This window comes from Hirundo rustica, chromosome 3 (genome assembly GCF_015227805.2).
Source record: "Hirundo rustica isolate bHirRus1 chromosome 3, bHirRus1.pri.v3, whole genome shotgun sequence".
NCBI classification, from domain to species: domain Eukaryota; kingdom Metazoa; phylum Chordata; class Aves; order Passeriformes; family Hirundinidae; genus Hirundo; species Hirundo rustica.
Window position 1 is genome coordinate 71,234,370 of NC_053452.1, and position 26,753 is coordinate 71,261,122.

The window sequence follows — 26,753 nt, forward strand, 5'->3', positions numbered from 1 at the left end:
GGCACGATTTCAGGCAAAGCATTAGCTGTAGCTCTGGCTCACCACAGCTTTGCCACAGCCTCCCCAAAGGCCTTTTGCTCATAAGAGAACATTCTGCCTTCTCATGTTTCCATTGTGGATGTGTTTTCCGAGTTTTCTCTGCCTCATTTTGTCAGTGATTAAAGATAACTGGCCGTAGGTGAGTTTGCATTAAATCCAATAGCAAGCATGTTTTATTTTGAGTCTTTTACAGAATAGCTTCCAAGCACCAGGACTTACAATTCATCTCATACTGCATTCACAAATTTATCCTCTCAGAGCAGAACTACTAGGAACAGGCTTTTTGATTTGAAAGATGAAAAGATCATGATTTTACTGCAGGAAAAGCATGGATTCAAGTGGGTGCAAGACTGGAAATTATATTTTTTTTGTCAGGATATTTATGTTTTGTTTGATTATTCGTTTGCTTTACATTTAATCCCATAGCAGTGGGAGGTACTCACATCATCTCCATAAACAAATGATCTGGAAAGCAACCTGATGTTTAATTTCCTTAACCCATCAAACCCTCCTTACCCCATACAGCAGCATGCCAATCTGAAACCTTGACTCAATATTCCGAGGAAACGGGGGGAGGAAGGACAAACTGCTGGTTTTTCTTTCCCACTTTTGTTAAAAGGCAACCAAGCATGACTCTTCCTACCCTGACTAACCTGGATAGGTGCCAGATGGATTTTTCCTTTCTCTAGGCAATGGCTGAGGAATTTCATCTGGCTAGAGCTGGGGCCGTGGGCTCCTTGCTGGCCTTTTCACTCCAGCCTCCCCTTTCTCGGCAGTTAATCCCATCTTTCTCCCCACATCCACTATTAGCTGGACTGTACTGTTTCTTGACAATCAGCTTACAGCAGGGACTAAATTCTGCCTTTTCCTTCTGGAAACAAAGAGATGTGCCTGAAAGAAAAGCTTCCAGCCACTCATGGAATAAGAAATTAAAATCCCGAGGCAGTGCCTATGGGAGAAGAATGGATGGCTGGCCAAGACAGCATGCTGATCTGGCTCTTTAAAAATAGATTTCTTTTATGTAGCTCCCAATATTTATCATGGATAGCTAAACTTTAGGCAATATGATTCTCAAAAATACTGTGAAGTCCACAAGGAAAATCTGATGTGCTCATTGATGAGAGCATCTTAACCACTTTGGGTTTTGTGCCCCACAGCAAAATTCAGGACCCAACATATATGGATTTAGCTTAGGAAGTGAGTACCCTGTTCCAATCCCATAACTGCAAAATGGCTTTCTACACTAAGCAAAATATTTAATTGTCACTGCTTTTCTTAATAAGCAGAACTACTGAACGCACTTCAGGGTTTCCTCTGCCTAAATTATACCTTTCATCCTTCTATTTCCTATCAAACATGCTCACATTCAAAAAAGACAAAAAACCAACAGAAATGCTGAGATGTACCTCATTAAATTACCTCCTCTCGTTGTGTGTAAGCAATGAAGAAAGCATACAATTTGTAATACTCCATGTTACTTTTGTAATACTCTATGTTACCATGCTTTAAAATCTCTCCAGGTATTGAAGAGTTAAAGCTTGCTGTGTGTGCCTGTGACCTGGGCTGTTAAGATTCAGTCAGTGTAGCCTGGCTCCTGGGAGAGCCCTGGCATGCAGACCCAGCAGCAGCAGCCCAGCCCTGGATCCTGGCTGGCAGCACTCTCCCAGCATGAGTATTTCCCAAGCAGAGGAGCCTGCCCTTGCCGAAACAAACCTCTCTGGAAAATGGCAGCTAAACCCTAAAGCGAAGAAAGCATTGTTGAGCTGCAGCCTCCAATTTCACCTGACAGACTATTACTCTGTTTACTCTGAACTGCCCTCAGAAAACTCCAAGGATTCCCTCATTCTCAAAAGCATAAACAAGTTTCCGTTGCTCATTTGTTTAAAAACTCTTGTCTTTTCACTCAGGCGGCATCTGACTTGTGCTGTTAGATTCTGAGTAAGCTTTCACCTTAAAATATTGTGAAAATATTTTTTAGAGGATCAGCTGCCTTCACTCCCTTCTTTCTTTTTTTTTTTTTTTTTTGTTTTGTTTTCTTTTTTATTTTTTTTTTTTTTTTTTTTTGTCTCCTCTCTCAAGGAATGCTGACGAGCCTTTAAGAGAAAGAAGGTTTCTTGATGGCCGGTTCTGGTGAAATTAGCTTTTGAGACTTGAGCACATTTTAATATAGCATTGTTTCCATAAAGTAAAATGTAGAAAGAATAACACTACCTCTCTGTGAAACACATAGAATCTTCAACAAATAACACTAGTTCCCCCACCACCCACACCTAGGCTCAACATCATATTTTCACTGAAAGTTCCTAAAATACATCTTTTTAAAGATAGCAGAGGTGCATATTCATTATTTGCCTACTATTTTTTTCCACATACAAATTGAGTACAGATTACATCCCTGCCAATTTTGTTTCCAATAGCATAGGAAAAATAAAACTATAACAAATTGCTTTTATTACTTCCTTAAACAAGAATTGAAACTTGTCCAAAAAAGTACATGAAAGACTAACTTTGATGACTTGAGCTTTTGCCAGACACAGTGGTGATATAATAAAGCAAAAAACTTAAATGCATATTAACAGAGGAACAAGCAACTGGGCATTAAAAGAATGCTTGGTTTTAATAGCACAAAGTGGGTTAATTGGTTCATTGACGGCTTGCACTAAATATAAAGCAGATTTTCAATGGAAATATTACATGACTTCTATCATGTTGTCTCTATTACTAAGTTTCTCCAGCACCAAGAAGCCCTACTGACTTTGGGAGCATCTTGGTGTGCTGTGATGGTTCGTCAGGCCTGATTAGCAGCACAGTAATTAAGCATGGCCTCGAAGAAAGAGCCTCATTTATTTGGCACAGGAATTACGACTACGCCAGGGAACGGGGAACGGCTTTTTGTGTTTGTCTAATTTCCTCTCCTTAGGATGTAACACTGCTGTCCCTGAAACCACCAGGAACTTTGCAAAGGGTTTGCAAGGAACCAAGACCAGATCTCACGGGTCACCTTGCTTTTGGCTGGGGAGAATGATACTGGTAACAAACAGAACCTTCTAAGTGACACCTGCGGCTGTGAAAAGCGTTGTCTTTACCTAACCAAGGGTTGGCTCAGCACAGGGGACACTGGTGGGGTAGGAGAGCGCAGGCCCAGTAGTGCAGGTGTGGCCAAGATGCTCTGAGCTCTGGCCAGTGTGGGGACAGGGGCTGGCCACCAGCCTGGGGCTGCTGCTTCCTGCTGTGGGCTTCTCTGGCCAGCTGACTGAACCTGGAGGCCAACTTCAGCGCTGAGTTATCGACTCATCGGCTCGACTTTCACTGCCTGTTGCACCTGGGGCACCAGGAGCACCGCTCGACCTTGCATCCTGGGAGGGCAGGCATGGGCTTTAATGCAGATAAAACACAGCTTGCACCTCCACTGCCACCCGCCTCCTCTCTGGTTACAAGGAGAAAAAAAAGAAATGTCGTTCCAAAGTAAAACCCCGTGCACTGACTCTCCATAAACACTTACATTTAGCCAAACGATTTTACTTAAGTACAGATGAGAAGAAAGGAGAATGTAAGGGAGAGATCTACCGATGTATCTAAGCCTCCCTTTTCGAAAGCCATGCATGAATCTCTTTTAAATGTACAACAGTTCATCCTCTGTTTACTTTAGGCAAACAGAAAAACTCATGGTGGAGCACTCATTTTCGCAAGCTAATCAAGAACATTAGGTCCCCACAGATTCATTTAATAGAAATATAATAGGCATTCCTGCTTGCTTTTAATCTCGTCTAGCTGCAAATGCTGAAATGAACAGCGAATTAACCCTGCCTTGGAACAGAGATTCTTTCACAGCTGATATCATCTCTCTTATGGCTTGTAAACACTCCAGGCTCCCTCTATGTGCTTTCCTGGCTTTCGCTCTTTCCCCACAGCAGAGGAGAGGAACGGAGAGGACAGGAGCGGAGAGGAAAGGATGCTTTGGATTGCATGCAGCGATGAAGGGGAGGAATAGGTGAGCTCTGAAGGGAGGACTGTCTGTTAGCAGAACAAAATGCAGCGCCGCCACCCGAAAACAAGGCAGAGCTAAAAGGTGGATGGGAGAGTGAATTTTGGGGTATTTTGGGGGAAGGGGGGAGGGGCTCTCCGTGCATCACAAGCCACTCCCTTCATGGCTCTCCCTGATTTACCAGTGCAAGACAAAGTAGTAAGACAAGGCCATTCACGTGCTGACATCAAAATATATGATATTTTTCAAGCAATTTGAGATCTTAAACTGTTCACGGATAGCAGAACTAGCATTAGAACGCTAAAACAGTAAAAAAACCCTATCATATTTCATAATGTATGTCATAACGAACAAAAACCTTAAAAAAAAAAAAAAAACGGTTTTCACTGTGCTAAAGTAACAATCTAGACTTGTTGTAAGTATGTTATTCTTACAAGTAGTTCGCAGTTATTCTTGAAGGCAAGTCTTGGAGTTTCCTTAGCATAGTGCTGCTGGGGAAAATTTTCAGCATGTCCATCTTCATCTCTAGCCTGAAGGGAAATATAATGGCCTATTTAGGGACTTACAAATAATGGAAGGAAAAAAAATAGCTAAAAGCATAACAGCTCAGATCATTAAAACAGACGGGAATCCCAAAATACAACATTATTAAAAAGTTTCTTTAAATAGTCAGTACACCTTTTAGATATGAGAACTTGGGATGCCGTTTTCTTACATAGCTTAGATTGAACATGCAAATTCATCGTGGAGTAATAATTAGAACAACAAAAGACAAAACCAAAATGAAATATTTGAGCTGGAAACTGAGTGACTCAGGGTTTCAATTTACTCCATTGCATTTTTCAGGATTACATTACATATGTATTCATTTAAACTTTTTGACATGCTTAAGCGATCCCTTGATAATGTACTTGTATTTTCAGTTTAACAGTAAGGCCAAAAAAAAAATATTCATACTCATAATTTACATTTAATACTCTTACAAATAAATGGATTCCCCCTCCACGCTTAAGTGAAAGGAGCAATCATCTAGTGAGAACAACGATCCTTTAGTCAAATGCGGTCAAAATATTTAATGACAAAGATGCATTAAAAGTTACTGGTTATTTGTTACTACACTGTTAATTAAGAAAGCTGAAGTTTAAATGGAGACATTACCAGAGCCCATTAGCAATCCTGCTTGCATATAGAATTTTTCCCTTCTCATCTCGAGCGTTTTCTGCTTTTGAGTTAAAGCAAAAGGGAGAAGCAGGTGAAAGGAGGAGTGTCAGCAATACGCTCATTACACTGTTCATTTGAGTGACACTTGCACTCCGTTCCGCTCCATCTCATCTGATTCCTGACTGTTCGCTCTCTCCCTCTCACAGCCTCCCAAAATTCACAGCTGAGCTGTCTCCCTCACATATGGCTTGCATATAATTATGCACATTCCATTTTACACTGCATTAAAATGATGAGCTCCTGGCTCCCTGCCAACCTATTTAAATCAGCCCCTGCCCAAAGAAGCCGGGGAGAGGAGGAGGGCAGAAGCGGGGTGACCGGATCGGGGGCGAGGGGCGCGGGCAGGGGCAGGGGGGCGAGGGGCAGGTAGCCCCCGCTGCCCCGTGCGTGCTCCCGGGGCAGGGGTGTCCGGGGATGCCCAGGTGCCACGCGGGCTCACCTCTGCGCCCCGGCAGCGCGGCGCTCGCCCCTCGCGCAGCCAGAGCTGCCTGTCGTCGCACGTCACGCGCCCGGCGCTCGGGCTTTTCAGCGTTGGCATTTATGAAAGATATTTACACCTTGCAGGCGCTGCCACTTGTTTGTCTTCAAACAGGCTCCCGCCTCTCCCCGAGGAGAAGGGTTGGGAAAGGGGAGACGCGGGCTAACAGCACTGTCGATTTTTGGGAAAACGTGCGGGGTCTGCACCTCAGTGAAAGCCCCCTGACTCCAGCAGGCTTTGACTCGGGCCTCTGCTTGTCAGCCATGGGGCCTGAACACAGTCTGCCCAACAGAAAATGCCATTTTTAACAATGCAAAATTTGTCCAAAGGTGTATTTTGGGAAGTACCTATAACTGATGATTATTACAAGGACTGGGAAGTAGGAGAAAAGTTTATTCTGTATGTTTCCTAGCAGTTTATAGGTATTTTCTTTCAATGCCCCCAATAGTTGTGGGTGGAAAATGTTTAACGTTTTGCTTTAAAACCACAAGAAAGAAGAGTCCTGAGCATCTGAAGTCACTTGACAAAGGTTTAAATGTATTCTTCTAATTATTAGCTTGAAACTGAAACCTCTCTTACACAATAAATCTACTTCCATGCTGCGTGGAATATAGTTAAAACCTGACCGGGTTTTCTAAAAAAAACCCACTTCTAAATTCTCATTTTGAAATCAAACTTTGTCCGTTCCTTTCCTCCTTGAAGGAATATGGGCAACTCACTGAAGCTCTTCCAGGTCATCTAAAAGACAACTGGGGGAAGAATGCCTTAAAAAATGCCTTGCACAAATAGAAACAGACCTGTCAGCTCGGGAAAACAGATGCCAATGGGATGCTCAGCAATGGACAGCTAGGGAGATACTGGTGGGGCACAGGTGCTGGTTGTGTGGGGCTCTGAGCGCTGCTGGTGCCCCCAGACCCCTGAAATTGTATCTTGGCACCATGCAATACATTGTGCATGTGACGGCTGGCACACTGTAACCTGCCGGTGAGCCTCTGGAGCGTTATCTTGGTGCACGCACACACCTTGTAAAATGAAATGGATATCAGGGTGTTTGTAGTGCATCTGCCAAAATACAGAGACAAACCTCACCAACCTTGACCTGCTCACCAAAATCGCCAGTTACACAGAGGTTATTCACCCCTGCTGATGGCAACGTGCTCCAGCTCCTACTGACCTAAACCTCGCTTTATTTAATTTTGGATGTCATTAAAATTCCTTAGTCTCAAAACCGGTTTAGCCAAATACTGCCATAATTTGCTCAGGCAGCAGAAATACACCTAATTTAGCTAGCTGCTTTCCATTGTGAAAAAACACCTATTTTGAGCAGTCAGGACTAATTCCCCAATATCCATTATCCATTAATTATCACTACTGTCTTTCAGTTGTGAATAATTTGCAGAAGGAAATACTCTGTTCATCTCTGTTCTAAGCATATTAAAAAATGGCTCAGAATCTATCTTGCAATGGTAATACTGCGATGCATCTGTGCCTACACTGACCCACTCTCAACCACTGCTGCACGCCTCGTGACTGCCTTGATTCCCCAGCATCTCACTCGCGGCAAGCTGGCATCTACAGCTTTGCCATCAGGCCTGGCTGCCATGGGATGCTATTGTTCAAAAGAAAACAACTGCAAAAACACCCAAGCCAAATCTGTGATCACTGTTTTTTTTTTTTTTTTTAATGCTTTAATACTGCTAAAATCATTATAGGAATGCTCTCATCAAAAAATGTATGCAATAACTGCTAGATGTGATTGATTGCCTCCATGTAATATATGGGACAACTGCTCTCACAGCACATTTCGTTCCAGGACAAAAGAAAAAAAAGCGTCAGCTTGTGTTCTGAGGCCTGGAACCATGGTTAGCACTGCTAGCTTTATCAGTGCAAAACTGCTGCAACTCCACTGTGGCAGTGCCTCTCCTGGGATTTACTGAATCTCCTCATTCAATACCCTCTACTGGCAGAGAGCCGCCTTCCCATCAGCTGCACGAGATCCGAGAGGGAAACCGGCCCGTGGCCAGCCCCTGGGGACACCGGGCTGGACACGTGACAAGACTGGTGGCACACACACACACACACACCACCTCACTACCACTGCCAGGGTAGAGCACGCTGCCCAAGGAGTGGTGCTGGCTCACAAAGATGACCTAGCGAGGAAACCGCGGTTCACTTGGTGGAGGTGGTTTGGCTGTAAGGTCAGCCTGATGATGGGTTGTGCGGGAAATCATGGCCTTTAATTGCAGGTTAGATATTAGGAGGCCCTCCTTAATGACAGGTACAGCAAAGCACTGGAGCAGATTGCCTAAGGAGACCGTCAATGCCCCATCACTGGAGTTTTTTAAGAGCAGATTAGCCAAACATCTGCCAGGAATGACACGCATGGAGTAGCTCCTGATGTGGGGAAGCTGGATAGTTGAGAGCATCTCCTTTCCTAGGTCCTTGTTTTCTCTGCTTTCTGCTGCTGAGCTTTGAAAGAAAATGGCAGGAGGCTAAGGGAAAAAAAAAAATTTAAAAAAAACTAAACCAGAAAACAGGATCTGAAAGGATCTCTCTGAAAATAGCACAGCATTTGATGTTCAGAGATATGTGTATTCATTAATAAGTGTATGATGACAACTATCTTTGGCTACAGAAACTGTGCTATTTGTTCGTAAGCCAGCCAGCCTATATTTGTGAAAGATGCCAATAGTTTGGAAACAGACTATATATTCAGTCAAGATTCCTTTTTTTAACACAACGGAGGAAGAACAACCTACAGCAGAATTTCCTCCTCTCCAAAGAGCGGGGATATTTGTTTCTCTTTATTCTCAGAGAAAAATTATCTTGATCCAGACAGAGGATTTCTTAGCTTCAGTGTAAGTCTTTTTATGCAGCTTTAGCCTTGGGAGAGGAAATCTGTGCTCACATTTTAATATTAAGGGCAGGATCTTACAATAGTATAAGTCACATGGCAGGTTGAACCAAATAATTTATTAAGATGGAACTTGTTAATGCAAAGCTTCCACCAAAACGGGACAATGCATTTGGAACAAAATCCTTAGTCCTCAAGAACTCTAATGCCACTTAACCAAAACCACCTAACATTAAGAGCAACAGTCACTTGAGTCAGGCAGAGTGACAGAATATTAGCCTGCTTACTTGGGATAAAACTGCCACGTAATTTCCATAAATGTCCTTTGAGACAGATGAAACACGGGAATGTTACCCCCAGATATGTTAAAGGCAGCGAGCATCGGCTGAATGTCTCTGGTAGGACAGAGAATAAGCTGCAAGGAGCTGAATAGCGTTGCTATAGAAGTGCAGATAATTGCATCGAGGCTCCTGTCCCGTGGCGATGAACAGAGGAAATTCACATCACCCTTAATACTACTGTCTCCAGAGGCTGGCTGCAGATGGGAACTGAAAGCTCCGTTTCCGTTTCCACCACAAAGGTTATCTCTCCTTTCACTGAAACGCGAAGGAAATCCTCGGGGAGACCCTAATCCTTGAAATTCTAGTTCCTGTGCATTTCTGTTGTCCCAGATAATCAATTATCATGCTCTCTACATTCACTGTACCAGCAATAGTAAAAATAGTACTAAACTTCCACCTGCTGGGTATATTTTCCCAGAGATATGAACATGCTTGCAGTGGGCTGGGTGGTGGGGGAGCCCAGCTTCGGGGCCCTGGGTGGTGGTGCTGTGCTGGGAATGGAATGGGGCCAGGGAAGATGGTCCAGAGAGGATGTTCCCTTGTTCAGCAACCGTGCAGTTACAGGAATGAGCAAGCCCTCAGCCCAGAGAAAGTCTTCCCTCAGGAGAAGCTCCCGCTAATGTTTGATGAGTGGTTTGCTCTTCACAAGGATTTCAAGATTTTCCTGAATCACAGTGTGATGGAATAAGCGGTATTTATTTGCTTGTTGCCTCTCTCAGCTGCACTCTATTCACTAATCTCTACAGTTGTAATATTTCACCACTCCAAACCTCTAAAATCTTCTCAAGATTTTTGAAAAAGGTATTTTGGAAACATGTCAAAACAAGGTTTCATAAAATCTCCCAAGACTCAGATCATTGAAAAGAAAGGACCTAAAATCACTCTGGTTGTTTATCAAGTCGTTATCATTTACATCCCACAAACACTGAGTTATCCCTTTAGCCTGGCCTCCGGTGACCAGTACAGGTTAGAGGTGACTGCCCTACCCAATATTTTCCAGTCTGGGGTCTCTTTAACAGCAGTGACTCTCTGCACACTTGGTGGTGGTCTATGGAGAGCTTGCAGGTCATGTGCTACTAACTCCCCTTGTTTCCAGCTGCTAAAATGCATTTAAAGACAGCTAAAAATACATTAAATACTTTCCTAACGTTATTTTTCCATGTAAGCAACTGCTGTAGTCACCACAGGAATGTCATTTGATCGCCAAGGGGAGGGGAAGTGGTCTGCGAGACAATCTGTCTACTGGAGGTGATCTACAAAGTTAAAAAGAAATTGGGAATATGCTCTCCTGTAACTTCTTTATTAAGTATGCAAAGGAAAACCAGGAGGGCTTTTGCTGACTTGTTGCCTCCTCTCCTCAAACATGCCACACGAACACATGTACCAACACACACGTGCAGGGCTCCACCCATTACTTAAGTTAGGAACTGAGACCTCTTTCATGCTGGAAGAAGGCACCAGTGGATAGAAACCAGCAGAACAACATCACCGTGACAAGCCAGACCTTGGGACTGCACATGCAGTTCTTCCCAGCCCTGAGAAGAGGGTGTACTGCAGGAGACAGGTTTTGTGGCCATTTTGTTGCTTGGGGTCTCTCCATAAACTTCCTTGAAATCTCTCCCTGGCACTCAGCTGCTCCTGGCTCCTATACATTACAGTACAGACTCCACAACTCTGGAGTCCCATTCCCAGAGGAAAATTATATGGTCCCCAAGAAGGAGCAAAGATGTCCCTGCAAAGTCCCTAAGCAGAGCCCCTGCAGGTATCCTCAGCAAGACAAGGGTCCCTGTTGTTGTCACAGCTGCTGCTCACAGCTGCTTTTGCCTTACTGTGACATGTCCAGCGCAGACAGTGATGAATCTAGACCCAAACTCCAATCTTTGTTCAAATTTTAGTTGCCATTTCAAAAGCAAATACAAAACCTGAATGCAAAACCACTAATGGCAGACTGGATTAGAAAAACATCTCAAGTCCTGATGTTTAGGGGAAGGTTTGGTGTGGAAGAACTTCAGGAGCCAGAGATCTGGCCAGTGTGATTAAGCCCTGACAAAATATCTAATTCTGAATATCCTGCAAACTTCTCCACTGTGCTGACAGACGAAATACTCCCTGACTTCAAAAATAAATAGTCACCAGGTCAAACCTGCTATTCTAACCAAACCCAGCCCACAGCACCTCATCATCCCTTTCTAAACACATGTAAAATCTCCTGACAAACAGGCAGTTTTGCTGAGAAAAGCCAACCCAGAAAAAATGCATTACAACAAAGAAGGAGAAGGTGCCAAACCATGGAATGATAGGACAGTGTTTCTGAAATTATCCTTGTCAAAGCAACTGAGGACTGTCACGTTCATTTTCTTGCATAACTGAAGCACTCTAAAAAATCCAAACAAATATGCCTGCAAATCTGAAAAGCAGTTATTTAAGGATTCTTTTTTTTTAAATGCTTGTCTTCCACAGGCTATGGCTCTCAATGGTCCAGCTTTATGTATTAAATTTTTCACTCAGGATTTCATGGTATAAAATTCTCCATGGTTTATGTTTAAAATGCAAGCTGCAAACTCTATTATAATGTAAGGAATATTATAAGTGGATCAAAAGGAAATACTAATAACAGTACTACTCTAGTGCCTGCTAAAGTAATAACTTCCATCCTACTGCACTTAAAACTTACACCAAAAAATGGATTCAGCTTTCTGGATTCTATAAAACTTTTCGTCCCCTTCCCCGAGTTTTGCTTCATATACTTTGTAGGAGAACCCTGATTTCCTGCAGGACTTCTCATCCTTCCAGACAAAATCAGGATTTTCTTTTTATACAGTTTGCAATGTTGTGCATTTATGGCCCTTTCTACCAGGGTCATAAAATACCTAGAAAAAACTGGTGATCACTTTCAATCTCCCAGTACATCCAGAAAGAGCAACTGAATTAAAAATAGCAGTCAGTGTCTACTGCCCTGGACCTCTTTTCTAATATTTGTAGGAAGAGGAGTGGAAGGTTTGAGATGTTAAGTGACTCAGGCCCACAGGCAAGCCAAGGTGGTACAGCCTCGATCCAGTTGCTCAAGAAGGAAACTGCCTAACGCTCTCATGTGAAAACTCTGTATTAAACCTCATATTCCCACTGCATTCCAGACTTACAGACGTTTCCTTTCTCTACTGGCCAATACCTGGGCAGTTTCTGCAGCATTCCCGCCTTCCACAGGACTGCGCTACCCTTCCTCTGCTCATGGCGTGGGGATATGTGAGAAGTGTTCAGGTGGCTGCCTCAAAAGATCATTTTTCAAACTGCACAAACCTTTAACCATATCATAATTTTTTTATAACCGCTTCCAAATTGCCAAAGAATAAAAATAATAACAAACACATAATGTTGGAATAATTTGAAATAAACTTTGTTTATTGCCCCTTTGAATATTTTTTCAACAAGTCAATGCTGTATGGGATCTTCATAAACGTGAGCCTATCCTGTTAATCTCCCTCCTGATTCATGACAGGCCTGATCCAGAGACACTAATGGACCATGCCTGACAGTTATTGCAACATATTCAATACCCAGCCTAAAATACAGCCAGGAAAGAAATGAAAACATACTACAGACTTGCCAGTAGCTTCCATTTTTGTAACGGGTAGCTCACACCAGCACAGTCGATAAGCTTTCCCTCTCTCTTCACATCCCCTGATTATTATCATTTATGAGATAAAATCAATTTCCAAAGTATTCTCTGTGTTTCACTGTCAGGTAGCTCAAGTATCTCTTGTTGCTGCTGCCATTTCTACAAGGGTCCCTCTGACCAGGTGTCAGATTTGGGCAAGCACAGATTTTCTGCCAGAAAAGCAGGAAGGCAAAACACAACACCAAGGAGGAAAAAAAGGAAAAAGAAAAAAGTAAAAAGACCCAAAGAAAACACCAGAAAAAACGCCCCAACAGATGTTAGTAAGGGTTACCTAAGGCTCACAGACCAAACAGATAGCTGTCCCTAGTGAATTTGTTTCAATGCATTTGCGTATTTTGAGCTTTTGCATTGTAAATACCAGAGCAACAATGCGGATTTTCTCTGATTGCGGCGTCACATATATGATTAATCATCTTGACTCAGAGCATATTTTTTTAAAGCAATTGCAGGCTGGTTTAATGAACTCCTCTCCCACTGGCTTTTATAGACTACTCATGATCAACATACCATTAAGATAAACCTCGTGTCCCATCCCTCCCCCCTCTGACAGCTTGCCTTATTTGCCTCACAACAGTCAATATCCAATTAAGAGGCAACGGATTTGATCGATACAGAAGGTAACAATAAGACTTAAACAGCTGGTGAATTCTACATGTACTCCTTTTCTTCAATTCCCATCTTGGTGGTATATAAACGGTTCTGAGCTTTGAATAAATGCAGAGAAGGAAAAACAATGGCCAGGTCTGGCTGGTAAAGCTTTCCCTCAAGTGGGCTGTGTCTGCAAGCTACTGCACAGCCATAAATGCATGTCTGGGGCCACTGCAAGACAGGCAGGATCCTATTCTCTGTGTTTTCTGTGGCCTTTTGAAGGGTGAAAATAGAAGTCTCCTCCTGGTCTGGTTACAAGCCACATGTCACTTGGGTCATTCACACATGAAAATGGAGAGGCTGTAATATTATTAAAGCAATCATTTGTGAGCTGGGCCAAGGGATAACTGGTCCAGAGACGGGGGCAAAACCCAACAGGAAAGGACTGTAGGCAGGAGAACAGGCAAGCAGAGGGTGAAAAGAAACGAGGGGAAGCTTTGATACAAATGACATATTCTACAACCTTAATATCATCTCCCAGTCTTTCTGCCAGTGATGAATGGCTGCAATAAAAGGTGGAATAGTGGCACATACAAGCAGGAAAAAAGCAAAACCTGCCTGGTGGTGAGGACCATTCATTTGAATTCCCAGCAGCCCAGGTAGAGGTCAGGGACTGAGGTCACAATATCGCCACTGCCTTTGGGTCTAACACCAGGTACAGTACTTCTTCCTTGTCTCCTGCCACCTTTTTTTGAGGCTTTTATTCAAAGTTTTACCTTCAAAGGTGTTTCACAGAGTACTGGGCTGATATAGCCCAAACGAGGTACCCCTCTTTTTCCAGGATTCCCACTCTTATTTTAAATAAGAAGTCATGACCATGTGGGATGCCATGCTCTCACTGACAAATGGGACCTAACCCAAACACCTCTGAGCTCGCTCCCAACACTGGCAGAAAGTTATTCCTAAATCACAGTGGCATGCCTGTGTTCTCTAATGCCCACTGCAACCCTCTGTTATTTGGAGGGATTCCAATAACATATATCATGTCTAAAACCAGGAAACTGTCTGTTCAAACTCATAAGAAAACTCAGAGCACACAGATCTTTTCAGGCGGTGGCAACTGACTATAATTTATCTTCCCAACTTGCCTTGGGATTTGAGAAGTCCCATTCTGAGTTCTCCTTTCTGTAACAGTAAGACGAAATGTACTGAAAAACACCTGTCCTCTCAGCTCCCTTCACTACCATTTTCCATGGGGAGCCGTTGCAAGTAGATCTTTGGCCAGGTTTCGAAACCCAAAGCAATCCACTTCTAACTGTTCCCAGCAGTTTACTTCAGGTCCCAAGTTTTATCAGACTACACCTTTTTTTCAACTCTGTTCACTGCTATTACAGAAAAAAAAAAAAAATCCCACTTTAACTTTTAAAGACAGACTTGAAAAAAGGAACAGAAAGAAACACATTTTTCTGCCTTTTGCATTCACTCAAATGGCTCTGCCTGTGACTCACCTGGCCCCTTACCACAGAGCAAAAGTCTGCACGTTTTGCCATGTAATTCTGTAATCCTGATTTTGATGGTTGGACTTGACGACATGAAAGGTCTTTTCCAACCTTAATGATTCTATGATTCTCTTTTCTCACTCTCAGCTCCTGTCTTGAAAAGCATCCCTTAGGGCTTAACCAGACTCTGCAAACTCCCAATTAGCCCTGATGTCTCGTCAGGCATATGTACGAGTATTTACATGTCACCCTTACCATTTCATGGTGGCACTGTGGCACTGTCAGCTTTTCAAAACTTCCATGTGTCTATTCCAAGCTCTTACGTGTTTGCCCCTTAGATAGCTCCTACTTGCCAATATACATTACAAATGATTAGCCAATAACCTTGCCTACAGCCCTGACCTTCCTTAATGTCTCCTCACTATTCTGTGGACTATTCAGTGTCACCTCAAACGTGGCACCCATTGTGTTGCTGGGCTTGCTGAATTCCAGCTGTTGGCCTGTGCAATAGGTCTGCTGCCACAGGTCTGTCCCATTTTCCTCAAAAACAGAGCTACTGCTTCAACAGGGAGGAAAAAAGATGAAGACAGGACACTCCTCTGCAAAACTGGTACTACAGCTGAAGAGCTGGGAGCTGCCAAAATCACACCCCCGCACCGTGAGTGTCCCTGGGTCCTCCATTCAAGGGCTGGACTTCAGGCAGCCTGGCAGGCTTTGCAATATTCGGAGAGCAAAGTACTCCTGATGTTTCTCCACTCCCGGGCTGTAAATCGCACGCTTGCCTCTTCTGCCTCCAGCACAGAGACTTATCTATCTCAGTTGAAAGGCTGTTCCTGTCCAAGATTTTGGAGAAACCTGCAGAAATGTGGCCTTTGGTCTATCACCCACTGTGCACAGCTCCAGAAGGTCCCCATTGTTTGACTGAGCCTCTGTCTTGGTCACAGTGTATATTGCAGTAGGATGCAGCAAGGCTTGGAGGAAACTGGTGCTCCAATTATTGCCACTACACAGAAGTATAAATGCATCAAGCAAAGAACCAGCTCTAAATAAACACTTTAAGCACACTCTTACTCTATTAAATATTGCTGCTATCTGAAAAACTTTGCAAAATTTTCTACTCACTGATTTATTCCATCAAAATTCAAGGCCCAACTCTCTTACCTGCATCCAGACCACTCTGAACTGGCTTTGTAAAGCACAGGAATGGTCTTAACCTCCGCTGTTCTTAGTGCACTTTTTCCATCTGTGCCTACAGATACTTTCAAGTGAAGAAAGCACCTACTTGCCCCTCACACAATCATGAGTGAAGTTAAGCTTAGGCAAAGGCCAGAGCTAGCAAGATAACCACTGGAGCAGCGACAGATGTTCAGCCTAACATAAGATTGAGGCCAGTAGACAGGAAAATCCGTCTGTGTTTCCCAGCGCTACTAGCAGGAGGAGGACTGTGGTGGTAGCCATCATCTTTTCATTAGCAATAGCCTGGTCAGAGAGAAAAGAAGCCGAGGAATCGTCTTTTCATATTCAGAGTGTGAGTTCCAGGAACAGAATTACCATTTAAATTACTTACATCTAACTATGTAATTAATGTTCGTGTCAGTTTATTACAGGCATCTTCACCATCGATGCTGTGAAATGCAACTTAGCGACTTTTTTTGTGGGGAACGAGCTGGAACAACCATTTGTCTCCCTTCCATTGTTTATATATTAATCATTAAATTGTTACTAATATTATTAATCTCATTATCCTAATTATATATGTTCCGTCTTTTTAGAGTAGCACTCCTTCCAGAATTAGACTGTTTCACACATCTCCATTGTTCCTCTCTCTCAGTTAAGAGACTCGATGGGGAATCACTGGCATCGAAGGAAGGTGAAGTGAGTATTGAGCACAAGAAGCCGCAGCATCAGCTGCTTCGCAGGAAGCGGAAATCTATGAGTGCTCTTTAACAACCGGCACACTTCACAGCATACACCGGCAGAACATTCCACACGGCGGGAGGTGAGGCTTAAAAAAATTGGTGCACTATAATCCTTTAAAAGCAGCCTGGATCACATTCTGGAAGTCTAGGTCATGTGCCTGGCGCTGCCTCATATGGTGTCTCTCTTCCGCCATTTGTTTATTTGCTTCTGGCAGTTTTGGCAGTGAGGTATCGGAGTGAAATGCACACCACTCCATACATATGGTGGGAAGAATCTAGTGCATCAGTTGAATGCATACTGTACTGTATACACATTCTGTTTTATCTCTGAGCACAGCTGTGCTGTAAAAGCTTACAAAATGTGAAGCCTTCTGTGCAGCAAAAACATCGACAGGAGAAGCTGGCCTGTAACTTATTAGGTTGTGACACAAGCCAAAAAAAGACGGAGTTACAGCTGACAACTCCTGGCATCGTGATGAAAAGCACAGTGGCTCAAGTTAGAGAGGGAGTGTCAGCCCTAACTTCATGTTTTGGACTTTCACTGCCATGGGTCACAAATAGCATCGCTGGTTTGTTCTAGGACAATGATTCCCAATCCCAGTGCACAGCTTCCAGCTAGTGACTGAAGCAAACAGGCAAATCACGCCCCTGGTGCCCCACTGCGCTTGCAGGCAGCGTGTGCTAGGAAGGGATTCAAGAAGGCAGGAGCCAAAAAGCAATTGTGCCTCTCTTCTTCACCCAGCACAGCAGCCTTCAAGCTGGGATCAGTCCTGCATTCCCTACTCCCCCTGCAAACTGGGCTGGAGGTAGTGGAAACACACGGTAGGGAATTCAGGTGCCGGTTGAAGCAGATGTCTGGTAGGCTTTTTTCCACCACAACCTTCAAACACAGACTTTCTATCTAAATCTGAGTAAGAATGGCCACTCTGGGTCAGATGTAAGGTACCTTAGCTGAGGCTTGTCTCCAGCAGCAATCAGTATCACTCTCTTGACGAAAATCTGAGGAGCAAAGGGCTATAGTCCTTCCAGAGGCACAGACCTGCCCTGAGGGCAGTGGGAATGGGAGTGTAAAAGGTTTGATGAGTGGGTTTGGCCTGTGTGTCCACGGTTCCTGGATTTTTTTTTTACATCCATCTCTGTGAAGCGCTGAGTTAGGTGAGATCGTAGTACATCTCCTTCCCTACCTACTGACAGACTCCATATGTGCATGTATGTGTAGGCAGAGGAAGTGTGGTGAGTAAGCAAAACAGAGAAGGGAAATGCAGGTGAGATGGCATTTTTAGGATGCAGAGGAACTGCCCTGGTAAGAAAGACATGACTGGAGACATCACACTTGCTTCCTGATCCCATAGGATTGAATTCCATACACAGCTGAGTGCTGCACTTCTCCAGGCTGACCTGTGTTTTTTCCCACAGATGCTGTGAGGGCTCCCCAGCTAGAGAAGAAAATCCCTCCTGTCCAGCCTCTCCACTGCCTGAGGTGATTCCGACTCTCCAGGCGGGCCTCTGGCTCCAGCAGCTTCCTTGGCAGACACAGATTGTGGAGAGCACCTTACAGCGGGAGAGCACTCTGCCATTCCACAGGCACTCACCAGGGGAATCACACCCTTCCCTGCTCCTCACAGAAATTTACTTTTCTCAGGCAGGACCCCACCTGATTCCAAGGGAAAAGGGGAGCTTAACCCTCCTGTCAACAGGAGCTGAGGGGGAAGGTCATCCCACAAGGAAGCTTTCATCTGGCTGCTACCGCATCCCTCAGCTGTGAGGAGACTTCCTTCCTCTGACACAGTCATGATGGCACCTCCAAACTCAGCTGTCCCTGGGGGCTGCCCAAATGTCATTGCAGGAGTCCTGCAGCCGGGCACTGGCCCTGCAGGGGATGAAATGCAACCCCCAGCCATGTTTAGCCTCTCTGCCTCATCTCGTGGGAGCACAGTTGCATGGCTTTTACGCTGCACTGCGTCCATTGCACTCTTCCCTAGCCCTGTGGGTGACAGGCCACCCCACAGCAAAGGGGAAGGGGGACACCACTGTCACACTTTGGGGGGAAGACAGACAAGAAGAGCAGTTTAAGGCCAGGTTAGACATTTTGTCACCTCTCCTATCAAATATCTGAAAATAAAAAAGAAGCAAGAAAAGGGAAAAAATAACAAGTTCTTGCCTCGAGTTCTAATTGCTGCTGATGTTACTTTATTTTCAACAATTGACTTTAATTGCATCACCACACTGAGTAAACTTTCTTTTTCAAAAGTTATTTTAAATACATGGCAGACTGCTCCTTAAAACCTGGCCACGGTCTGCACTAGACAAAAAATCATCAGTGAAAAGCGATCAGAGTTTTGGAACAGCTCTTACATAACATATTCAATAACAAGGACTTACCCACTTAAAAAAAAAACCCCAAAAACCAAAAGAGAGACAATGGATGTGATAGTAGCCTATGTAGTATGCTATATTTTATGATAACAAAGAAAAAACCCAACACATTCCCATATTTTTGTTACCCAAACAAAAGTAGCTAGTAGCTATCCATCAACTATCCACTGCCTCTCACAATGTAAAAAGCTAGAGGTTCAATAAGCATGCAAAAAAAAATTTAAAAAAATTAAAAAATAACTCTTTGCAGAACAAGTCACCAAGCTGAGTGGTGTGCAGGTCAAAGCCATGCACTATTCCAGGAGGAGTGTAATGCCTTTTGGAAGGACACGTTCATCAGCTATTAACAACAACAGCACAAGCACTCCCACGAGAGAGCAGTTCCGAGGAGCCAGCAGACACGGCCTCGATGCAAGGAGCCATGAGTCTGGCATGGAGGGTGACCTCAGCTGGAGCTTTCAGCACCCAGGCCTTCCTGCAGTCAAACTCTAGGAACTGATTTTGGAAATGGGAACTCCGGATCTGTTTTCAAACCTTGAAAGTAACACATGGAAATTAATTGGGGCTATCATTTCTGCCTCCAAAAAAGGGGAATTAAATGATTTCTGAGGCTGGTAAGAGACTTTGGAGGTGGGAGCTGAATTTAACTTTTACAGCAAACACAGCTACACTTTGGCTGAGAGGTGGAAGGGAAAACACAGGTGTGTATCTCCTGATGGTACTGGACACAGACTAGCTTTTCTTCTTATACATGCTCTAGGAAAGTTTTGTCATTGAAGGGCTTTTGAAAGCCAGGAGGTCACAGTTTTTCCAGCCTTCCTGTTCATACCACCAAAAAATTCTAGGAATCTACTCCTGTTGTGAAGAAATTCAGCACTCTTGAAATTCAACAGCTTTGAATATCCTGACTTCAGCCAAAAACAGACAACTAGATTTGAAACACCTAAATATCCACAGGAAAATGTGCACATATAATGAGTACAACAGAAATAAATTTCACTCTGACTCCTAGTTATCCTTTCTTAGTTTTACCTGCATTTCTGAGTTCAATTACAAGATCACCCAGGAAATCAACTTAGATTGCACTCCTAGAGATACATGAAGCAAGCAGAAATGCCATCACTCTTGTGACGGCTTTCAGCAGGGGTTTAAATCTTTCTCAATCTAAGGAATGCGGTGTTGCTCAGAGGAATTTGACAATTACAAATGAGCATCCTAGAAAACACCACTTATGGAATGACAGCTTGCTAGAATATTACCAGCTACTCAGAGACTTTCCCTAAAACATATGAACAGGAAAGGAAAGGGCAGTTGGAGATTCTAGGAACTGAATTTGTCTGGACCCTCAGCAGACAAACACACGCTTCACTAAAAATGGGATAAAAAAAATACTAGCCTTGGACACATTTTTTTATAAACTTTAATACTGCAGTTTTACTTGTTGTAAAGGACTTTCAAAATTACCTTCAATAGTTCCATCAGTTTCTATACCCAAATCCACAGTCTCTTGCTACTGTCAGTCACTTGCTTGGTAACAGGTATGTGGCAACATTTATGTAGTTCTGAGACATGGAAAGTAGAATGTAATAACAGAAAAGAAGAAAAACCCTTGGCTGCGCCAAGATATGCCAATTCTTTTTAGCTGGTTCTGAGGAAAAGATACAACAGCCTCACTATGTGCATAAATGCATATATGAACATGAATTTCTAGGTTTAGTTCCACCATTCACAGGAAGTAATTAGAAACTTTAAAGTTAATTAACATCCTAAACATCCTAAAACTACAACTGTTGCGAAGCAGCTACAACAGTTGCTTCGCAAAAGGGTGGAGCTGCCACACATAGCTGTGGCTGATCAAACGCTGTGAGAGCTCACAGAAGTCTATGTGGTTTTTATTTCCTTTTTCTATCATTTTTCATCCCTCTTGGTCACCAGGTGCTTGTTGCTGTCGACGAGATCACTGCAGGAAGCAGAAGTTCAACTGAAAAGGAGTTTCTAAACCACCCTTGCTGGATCAATGAGATCAGATGAACTTGTGTTTATTTTTTTATTATTATTTTTATTTTTTTTCCCCACATCCTTGCTCATCCCCACACACACCAGGAAAACCTGTGTTATTCTAGATTGACTTAAATGTCAAACAGACTAATAGGAGACCCATATCTAGGCCGTAGCAGGGAACAGACCTGGAATACTCACAATAAAATTGACAGGCTTGATGGCTGAATGGATTTAAGCAACAGCTGGAATCTGATGAGTCTAAAATCACAAGTAAGCTGATCAGGAGAATAAATCTTTCATGGATTACATTCAATTAAGTGCTCTCTCATCACTGAGAGGCAGCTAGACATCGATGCACAATATATACTAAAATTAACTGGGTTCCAGATTCACCCGCTGAGGCTGAAAACAGAATTCTGCAGTTTGTCTGCCAGGCTGGGTATTGGATAGTGGCAATTAATGTGAAAAAGTCACCAACACTCTTGTAAACTCTAAACATCCCTCCAAGGGTATCCCCTCTCCATATGCGAAGAGAGATCGTCTTTAAACTGAAAGAGGGTATGTTTATATTGGATATTAGGAAGAAATTCTTCACTATGAGAATGATGAGACACTGGCACAGGTTTCCGACAGAAATCATGGATGCCCCATCCCTGCAAGTGCTCAAGGCCAGGTTGGAGTTGGACCCTGAGCAACCTGGTCTATTGGGAGGTCTCCCCGGCTACCGCACAAACCATACTACAGCTCTCTGATAACAAAGCACCCAGGTTCTTTATGTTTGTTCCATGTAACATGCAGGAGATGGGCTGATTTCTAAAAGCTGCCACTCAGTAGGAAAGGCAGCAAATTTTTATGCCAGCTACTTTTAGCCATGGAGCAGGAGTGGCAGAGCCAAGCCCATCATGCACTCAAAGGCTTTCACTCCACAGGCTCCTGGGGCACAGAAGCTGTGGGGTTCTCAGCAAATCTGAAATAGCTTTCATGGTTGGAGATCAAGTCTCTGCAGTAAAATGTCACGAAACAGTAAAGGCAGAGGCAAAGAACTGAACTGAAGCAAAACAAACCAACAACTGACTAGAAAGGCAGCATGTCTCTTGGGAAAAGTGTTTAATTGTGACTGATTTTATGATGCTAATATTTTTCATTCATTCCTTTCATTTATTTCTCATTTTTCATTAGAGGAAAATTTTAAGAGGAACTGATTTCTTGCTGAAGTTTCCCATACAGTATGTCACAACAGTAATTAAGACATGACAGAAGGAGATCATGGTGTGGTTCCGGATTTATACAACAGTATTGGAGTCAATAGCCCATGCTGTTCCCTCTAACAAAGTCACTTGGGCTTGGATTTTCAGAAGGCCTGGTATAAGTTAAGCAAACAAGGTGGGTTTTTTTGGTTTTTTGTTTTGTTTTGTTTTTTTGTTTTGTTTTTTTTTTTTTTTTCAGGGAAGTCAGTAGCTTAATTTTGGCCTGTGCTTTCAGAAATTTCAGGCTTGGCAAAAGGAGCAAAGGAAACACCTTCCCTCATTCCAGAGCTGTGATGATGACAGGTTACAAATGCCCAGCTGCATCAGGGCTGCCCAGATGTCCTGTCCCTGTGGGGTGGCTCCCTTCGTGGGCGCTCTGTGGAGAAGGAGGCTCATGTGGAGCAGGACCACCCACCTGGCTTTCGTGTGCCCTTGTGGGTGTCTTCCCTCTCCTGATGAGAGCATGCACCTCTCCGACTGCTAGAGCTGTCCATTGGAAAAGAAAGCAAAGTGGCAGAAGCCCACCTTTGCTTGATACGTAGCCCTTTGTTGGTGCGAGAGGCTCCTCCCTGTGAAACTGTCCTAGCTGCAAATTCACTGCAGATCATCAGCTGTCAGCTGGCCAGTTCACAATTACCTTAAACACTTTGACCCCCACTGTGTCCTGAGCATCCATCAGGCAGCGACTGCTGTCTCAGACCAGTTCCAAAAGACTCCCCCTTTGACAGTTACTACATCAGACACGCTCGGCTTTGTTTCCCATTATAGCAGTGGCATTCTGAGGCCAGACAGGGTTGTGCTTTGCTGTCTGCCTTATAAAACCAACCTGTAACACAAAAATTAAGCTGTGCTCTTTCAAAGATTTTCGCTCCTGGTAACAAAAAATCTGTGTGTCAGGCTTTCTTGCCCATTACCCTGATGATTCTTACTGAGGTGGGAAGGCATCTGGTCATTCTCCAGGCACACTGACAGGGACAAGATCCATCTGGGTCAACACAGGAAGCACACAGAGCATGCAGAATTTCTTTGTCAAACAAGAAGGTGCTGTTTTTCTAAATAACCACTTTCTTAACTACAATCTCATTTTAAGCAGAGGTCACTGGCCTCTATTCTTCAAGGAATAAGAGTAGTGTGATAAAATCAGCACCAGGAAGGACAGAGGATTAGAAACCGGGGTCAGGGAACAAGGACTTAGGAAGTTGAGAAGGTGTCCCCAAATCTCAGAATATGCTCACTTTCCCCAAACAAAAATCTACTATTTGAGTCTTGAAATCTGAGACTCGCAATAGGAACACGAGCTCCGTCAAACCAGCCGGGTTCTCTGCGACTCTGACAAGGAATTTGGTGCAACAGCTCATGAAAACAGGTGGTGAGTGTCCAGTTCAGAATGGGAAGTAGTGTACTACTGTAAAATTCCCATCTTCCCACCCCTTGATTTAAGAATTTCCGTGTCAAAAAAATTTGGTCAGCTCAGCAAAGAGACTGAACTATCTTGTGAAAGCCTTGTCTTTTTAATTGCAATAGCTGTGAAACACACAATGCATCTTTAAGATTTTACAGTGCTGGTAATATAAAAGAACTGAAATATTTGCCATCATCTTATCAAAATATCAGGCCTGCAACTTACAGGAATATTTTATGAATGGTGAGCCAGAAAGATTTGCTTTTTCTTTCTTTCTTGGGTCACATTCACAGCAATGCAAGAGCAAAGAATAAGCCCCTCTCTCTTTTGCGGAATTAATTTGCTTCATTAAAAGCCAAACCCCTCTTTCTCTTGCCAGCTGAAATAGCCGCCTTTGTATCCTTAAGTGAAATCATTAAGAAACATGTCAGACAGAGAGAGATGTGTTTTTCCCAGGTATTCCTAAAGCCTTTGAGTACTACAAGTCAGAACTATGAAATTATACTGCACCACTCCAAGCATTTGTTTCTCTTCCCAAACAGAGCGTCATTGTTCTTATTTAAAGAAATAATCCTCACAAAGCTGAAATAATTATTCAGCCCAAACAGCCCATAGCAAGTGAAACAGTCTTTAGACAGCTGTCATGGCTCAGTCTTCCGGAAGCTTTGATTTTAATGAAACTCATTAAGGAAAGAAATTAACAGAAATTAACAGGAAAGTATCATAATTTGTCTTGTTTCAGAAAGCTTGAATGGAGACAAAAGGCTCTTTAATATGACACGTAATGTGACCAGTCACAACTCTCTGTGTCGCTGAGTCTCGCAGGCTGAGTGAGTCCAAAGCTGCTTATGCTGCAGCTCCCCAGCTTGGTGCAGTGAAATGAAAACAGTAAATGAGGGACTTTGGGCACTAAGGAGCCTGTCTCCTAAGTATCTGTGCACTGTGTGCCTGTAGAAGCACGCAGGAATGTTCAAGGTAATGAAGATGCTACCTGTAAATAATCTTAGGATAATGAAAGATGAAGGGTAATAAACTCTCTTGAGAAGGAAACAATTTTATAGATAGCTCATTACTACCATTTCTTTTCGCAATACTCTTCAAAGGAAGGGGAAAAAAAAACCCACTTATCTTTTCAGATACATATTAGGTATCTAAGTAATCTCTGATTTCCCATTCAGAAGTACAAAAAGGAACATTCCATCACAGCTTTTGATCTGAGTGGAATTGACAGAGGAGCATGCGGTGTTGTAAGCAGCTCAGAAAGGCAGCAATAATAACATTGACACGTCTTGGTTTAGTGTCCTCAGCCTCTCCTCTGGCTCTCGCTGGCACGCTCTCCCTTAACTCAGCCACTGCAGCCCCATCCCAGGAGAGAGCCACACACACCCATCCACAACGTGGGACTTGCATCTGCTCAGTGCCTGGGCTAAAATCCTGCCCTTCTGCAACTGAGTTTTACCTTTGACTTTCAAAGGGGCCTGGACTTAGACTGGAGAAGTTGTGAAAAGGACAGCCATGGTGCTTGGGACCAGAGGGAGGCAAAAGGGACAGCTGGGGAGCAAAAGGGGCACGACAATCCACAGACAACTTTCATGAAATAAAATTTTCACTCGAGTCGCTCTTTGTTCCTCATAGGGACCAGTTGTTTTTCTGCAGAAAACAATAACACCCCTAAGAATCTGTTGAAAGGACATATATAAAAGCATTACCTATTTGGCATTTGCCCCATTACACCTGCAGTGGCAGTCAGCTCCTGAGGCAGAGCCATGTTGTGCTTGCCACCGTCTCATGAATCTACTGGCAATACCAGGGCAATAACAGGTACGCAGTTACTACAACTTCCTAGCACAAGGAATTTGTATAAATATAGGTTAAAACACAAGGTAGTGCTCGCAGTGGGGGGAAAAAGCCTCAGTTATATGGAATTTAGAAACAGTTTTCCTGTGATTTCCTGTGGAATTCACAGGAGGTGTCAGTGGCATGTGGGAAATGCTGGGGTCCACGAGGGCAGATACAGAGAGCGGGTATGACAGACAGGGAAAGTCAAGAGAGTAACCAGGAGCTGTTGGCAGGAGGGAGACAAGGATGGGCACAGGAAATCAGGGCTAATGGAAATGCTTCCGAGCGAAGGAAAAAGTGTTAGGCCATCAGACAAAGCAATTCTTGAGAAAAACACAACAGCAGAATGACTCCTCCTCCAGTCCACATGAAGCCTGAATGATAATACAAGCCATAGCGGATATGGAAACTGGGTTCTATCCAAATGGCCTCAGAACAAGCTGAATGTGTCTAAACTGGAATCACCTGGACCTTCCTTTATCCCAGCTGACTCGGAATCTGTTCCCAGCTTATAGTCAGCTAGTTCCCACCTGACATTTATCCAAAATTGTATGCTGTTTCTAATCAAGAATACCAGCAACATCTTTCATACTAACACGCCATAAAGCAATGGTCCACTTGTGAATACAGCTGTTCTAAAAAACCCCCAAACTTACTCCATTGAAATCACTCGAGACAAACTGATTAGAATGACCAGAATTCAACCCCACAGTTCTATACACAATCTGGGAAAGTTTGTGAATTTTTACTTATTTTTTTAAAGTTTCTGAACTTCAAGGACTTGAGGAGAGTTATTGAAATATATCAAAAGACAAAGTACCTCCTTACAATCTCTCAGACTATTTTTCATATGCTTTTATCTAGTAATACTATGATGATAGACTATGATTAAATTAAACAAACCCTCTTGCATTGAAGGGAAATGCCTGGATGACCTCCAGGAGGTTATTTCTGCCCTAACTAGTTTTATGTCAGAGCCATTTTAGGAATACAAATAAGTGGAAAGATTAGGAATAGATAAATTCTGGATATCAGACTGCTGTAGGTTCACCATCTCTTTCTGAACTAGCAGCAGTGATTTCTTCCAAAAAGGAATCCCTGAGTTTCTCTTTCATTGGCACTCCTTCTCATGCAATGCATTAGACTATTTGCTTAGGCTCCAAAGGCTACCTTACGTGTCCTCTACCACACAAAAAAAGTTCATACATAAATGATTCAGGAGTACATGCTTTATCCATTCCTCCTGTTTAAAAACATGTCAGCCAAATGCTTATCACTTACTGCCACT

General features: G+C 43.3%; 1 protein-coding gene across 2 annotated transcripts in view; it reads right to left on the minus strand.

The window, feature by feature from the left end:
* Window positions 1-26,753, minus strand: part of SOBP (sine oculis binding protein homolog) — a 99,542-nt gene that overhangs the window by 31,413 nt on the left and 41,376 nt on the right. Inside the window, exon 5 of one of the 2 annotated variants that reach the window (XM_040058313.2) lies at window positions 4,459-4,554. The exons of the other annotated variant lie outside the window; for it this stretch is intronic. Within the exon in view, the coding sequence (XP_039914247.1) occupies window positions 4,459-4,554 (96 nt within the window). The remainder of the gene's footprint in view (window positions 1-4,458; window positions 4,555-26,753) is intronic. 2 annotated transcript variants of the gene reach the window in all.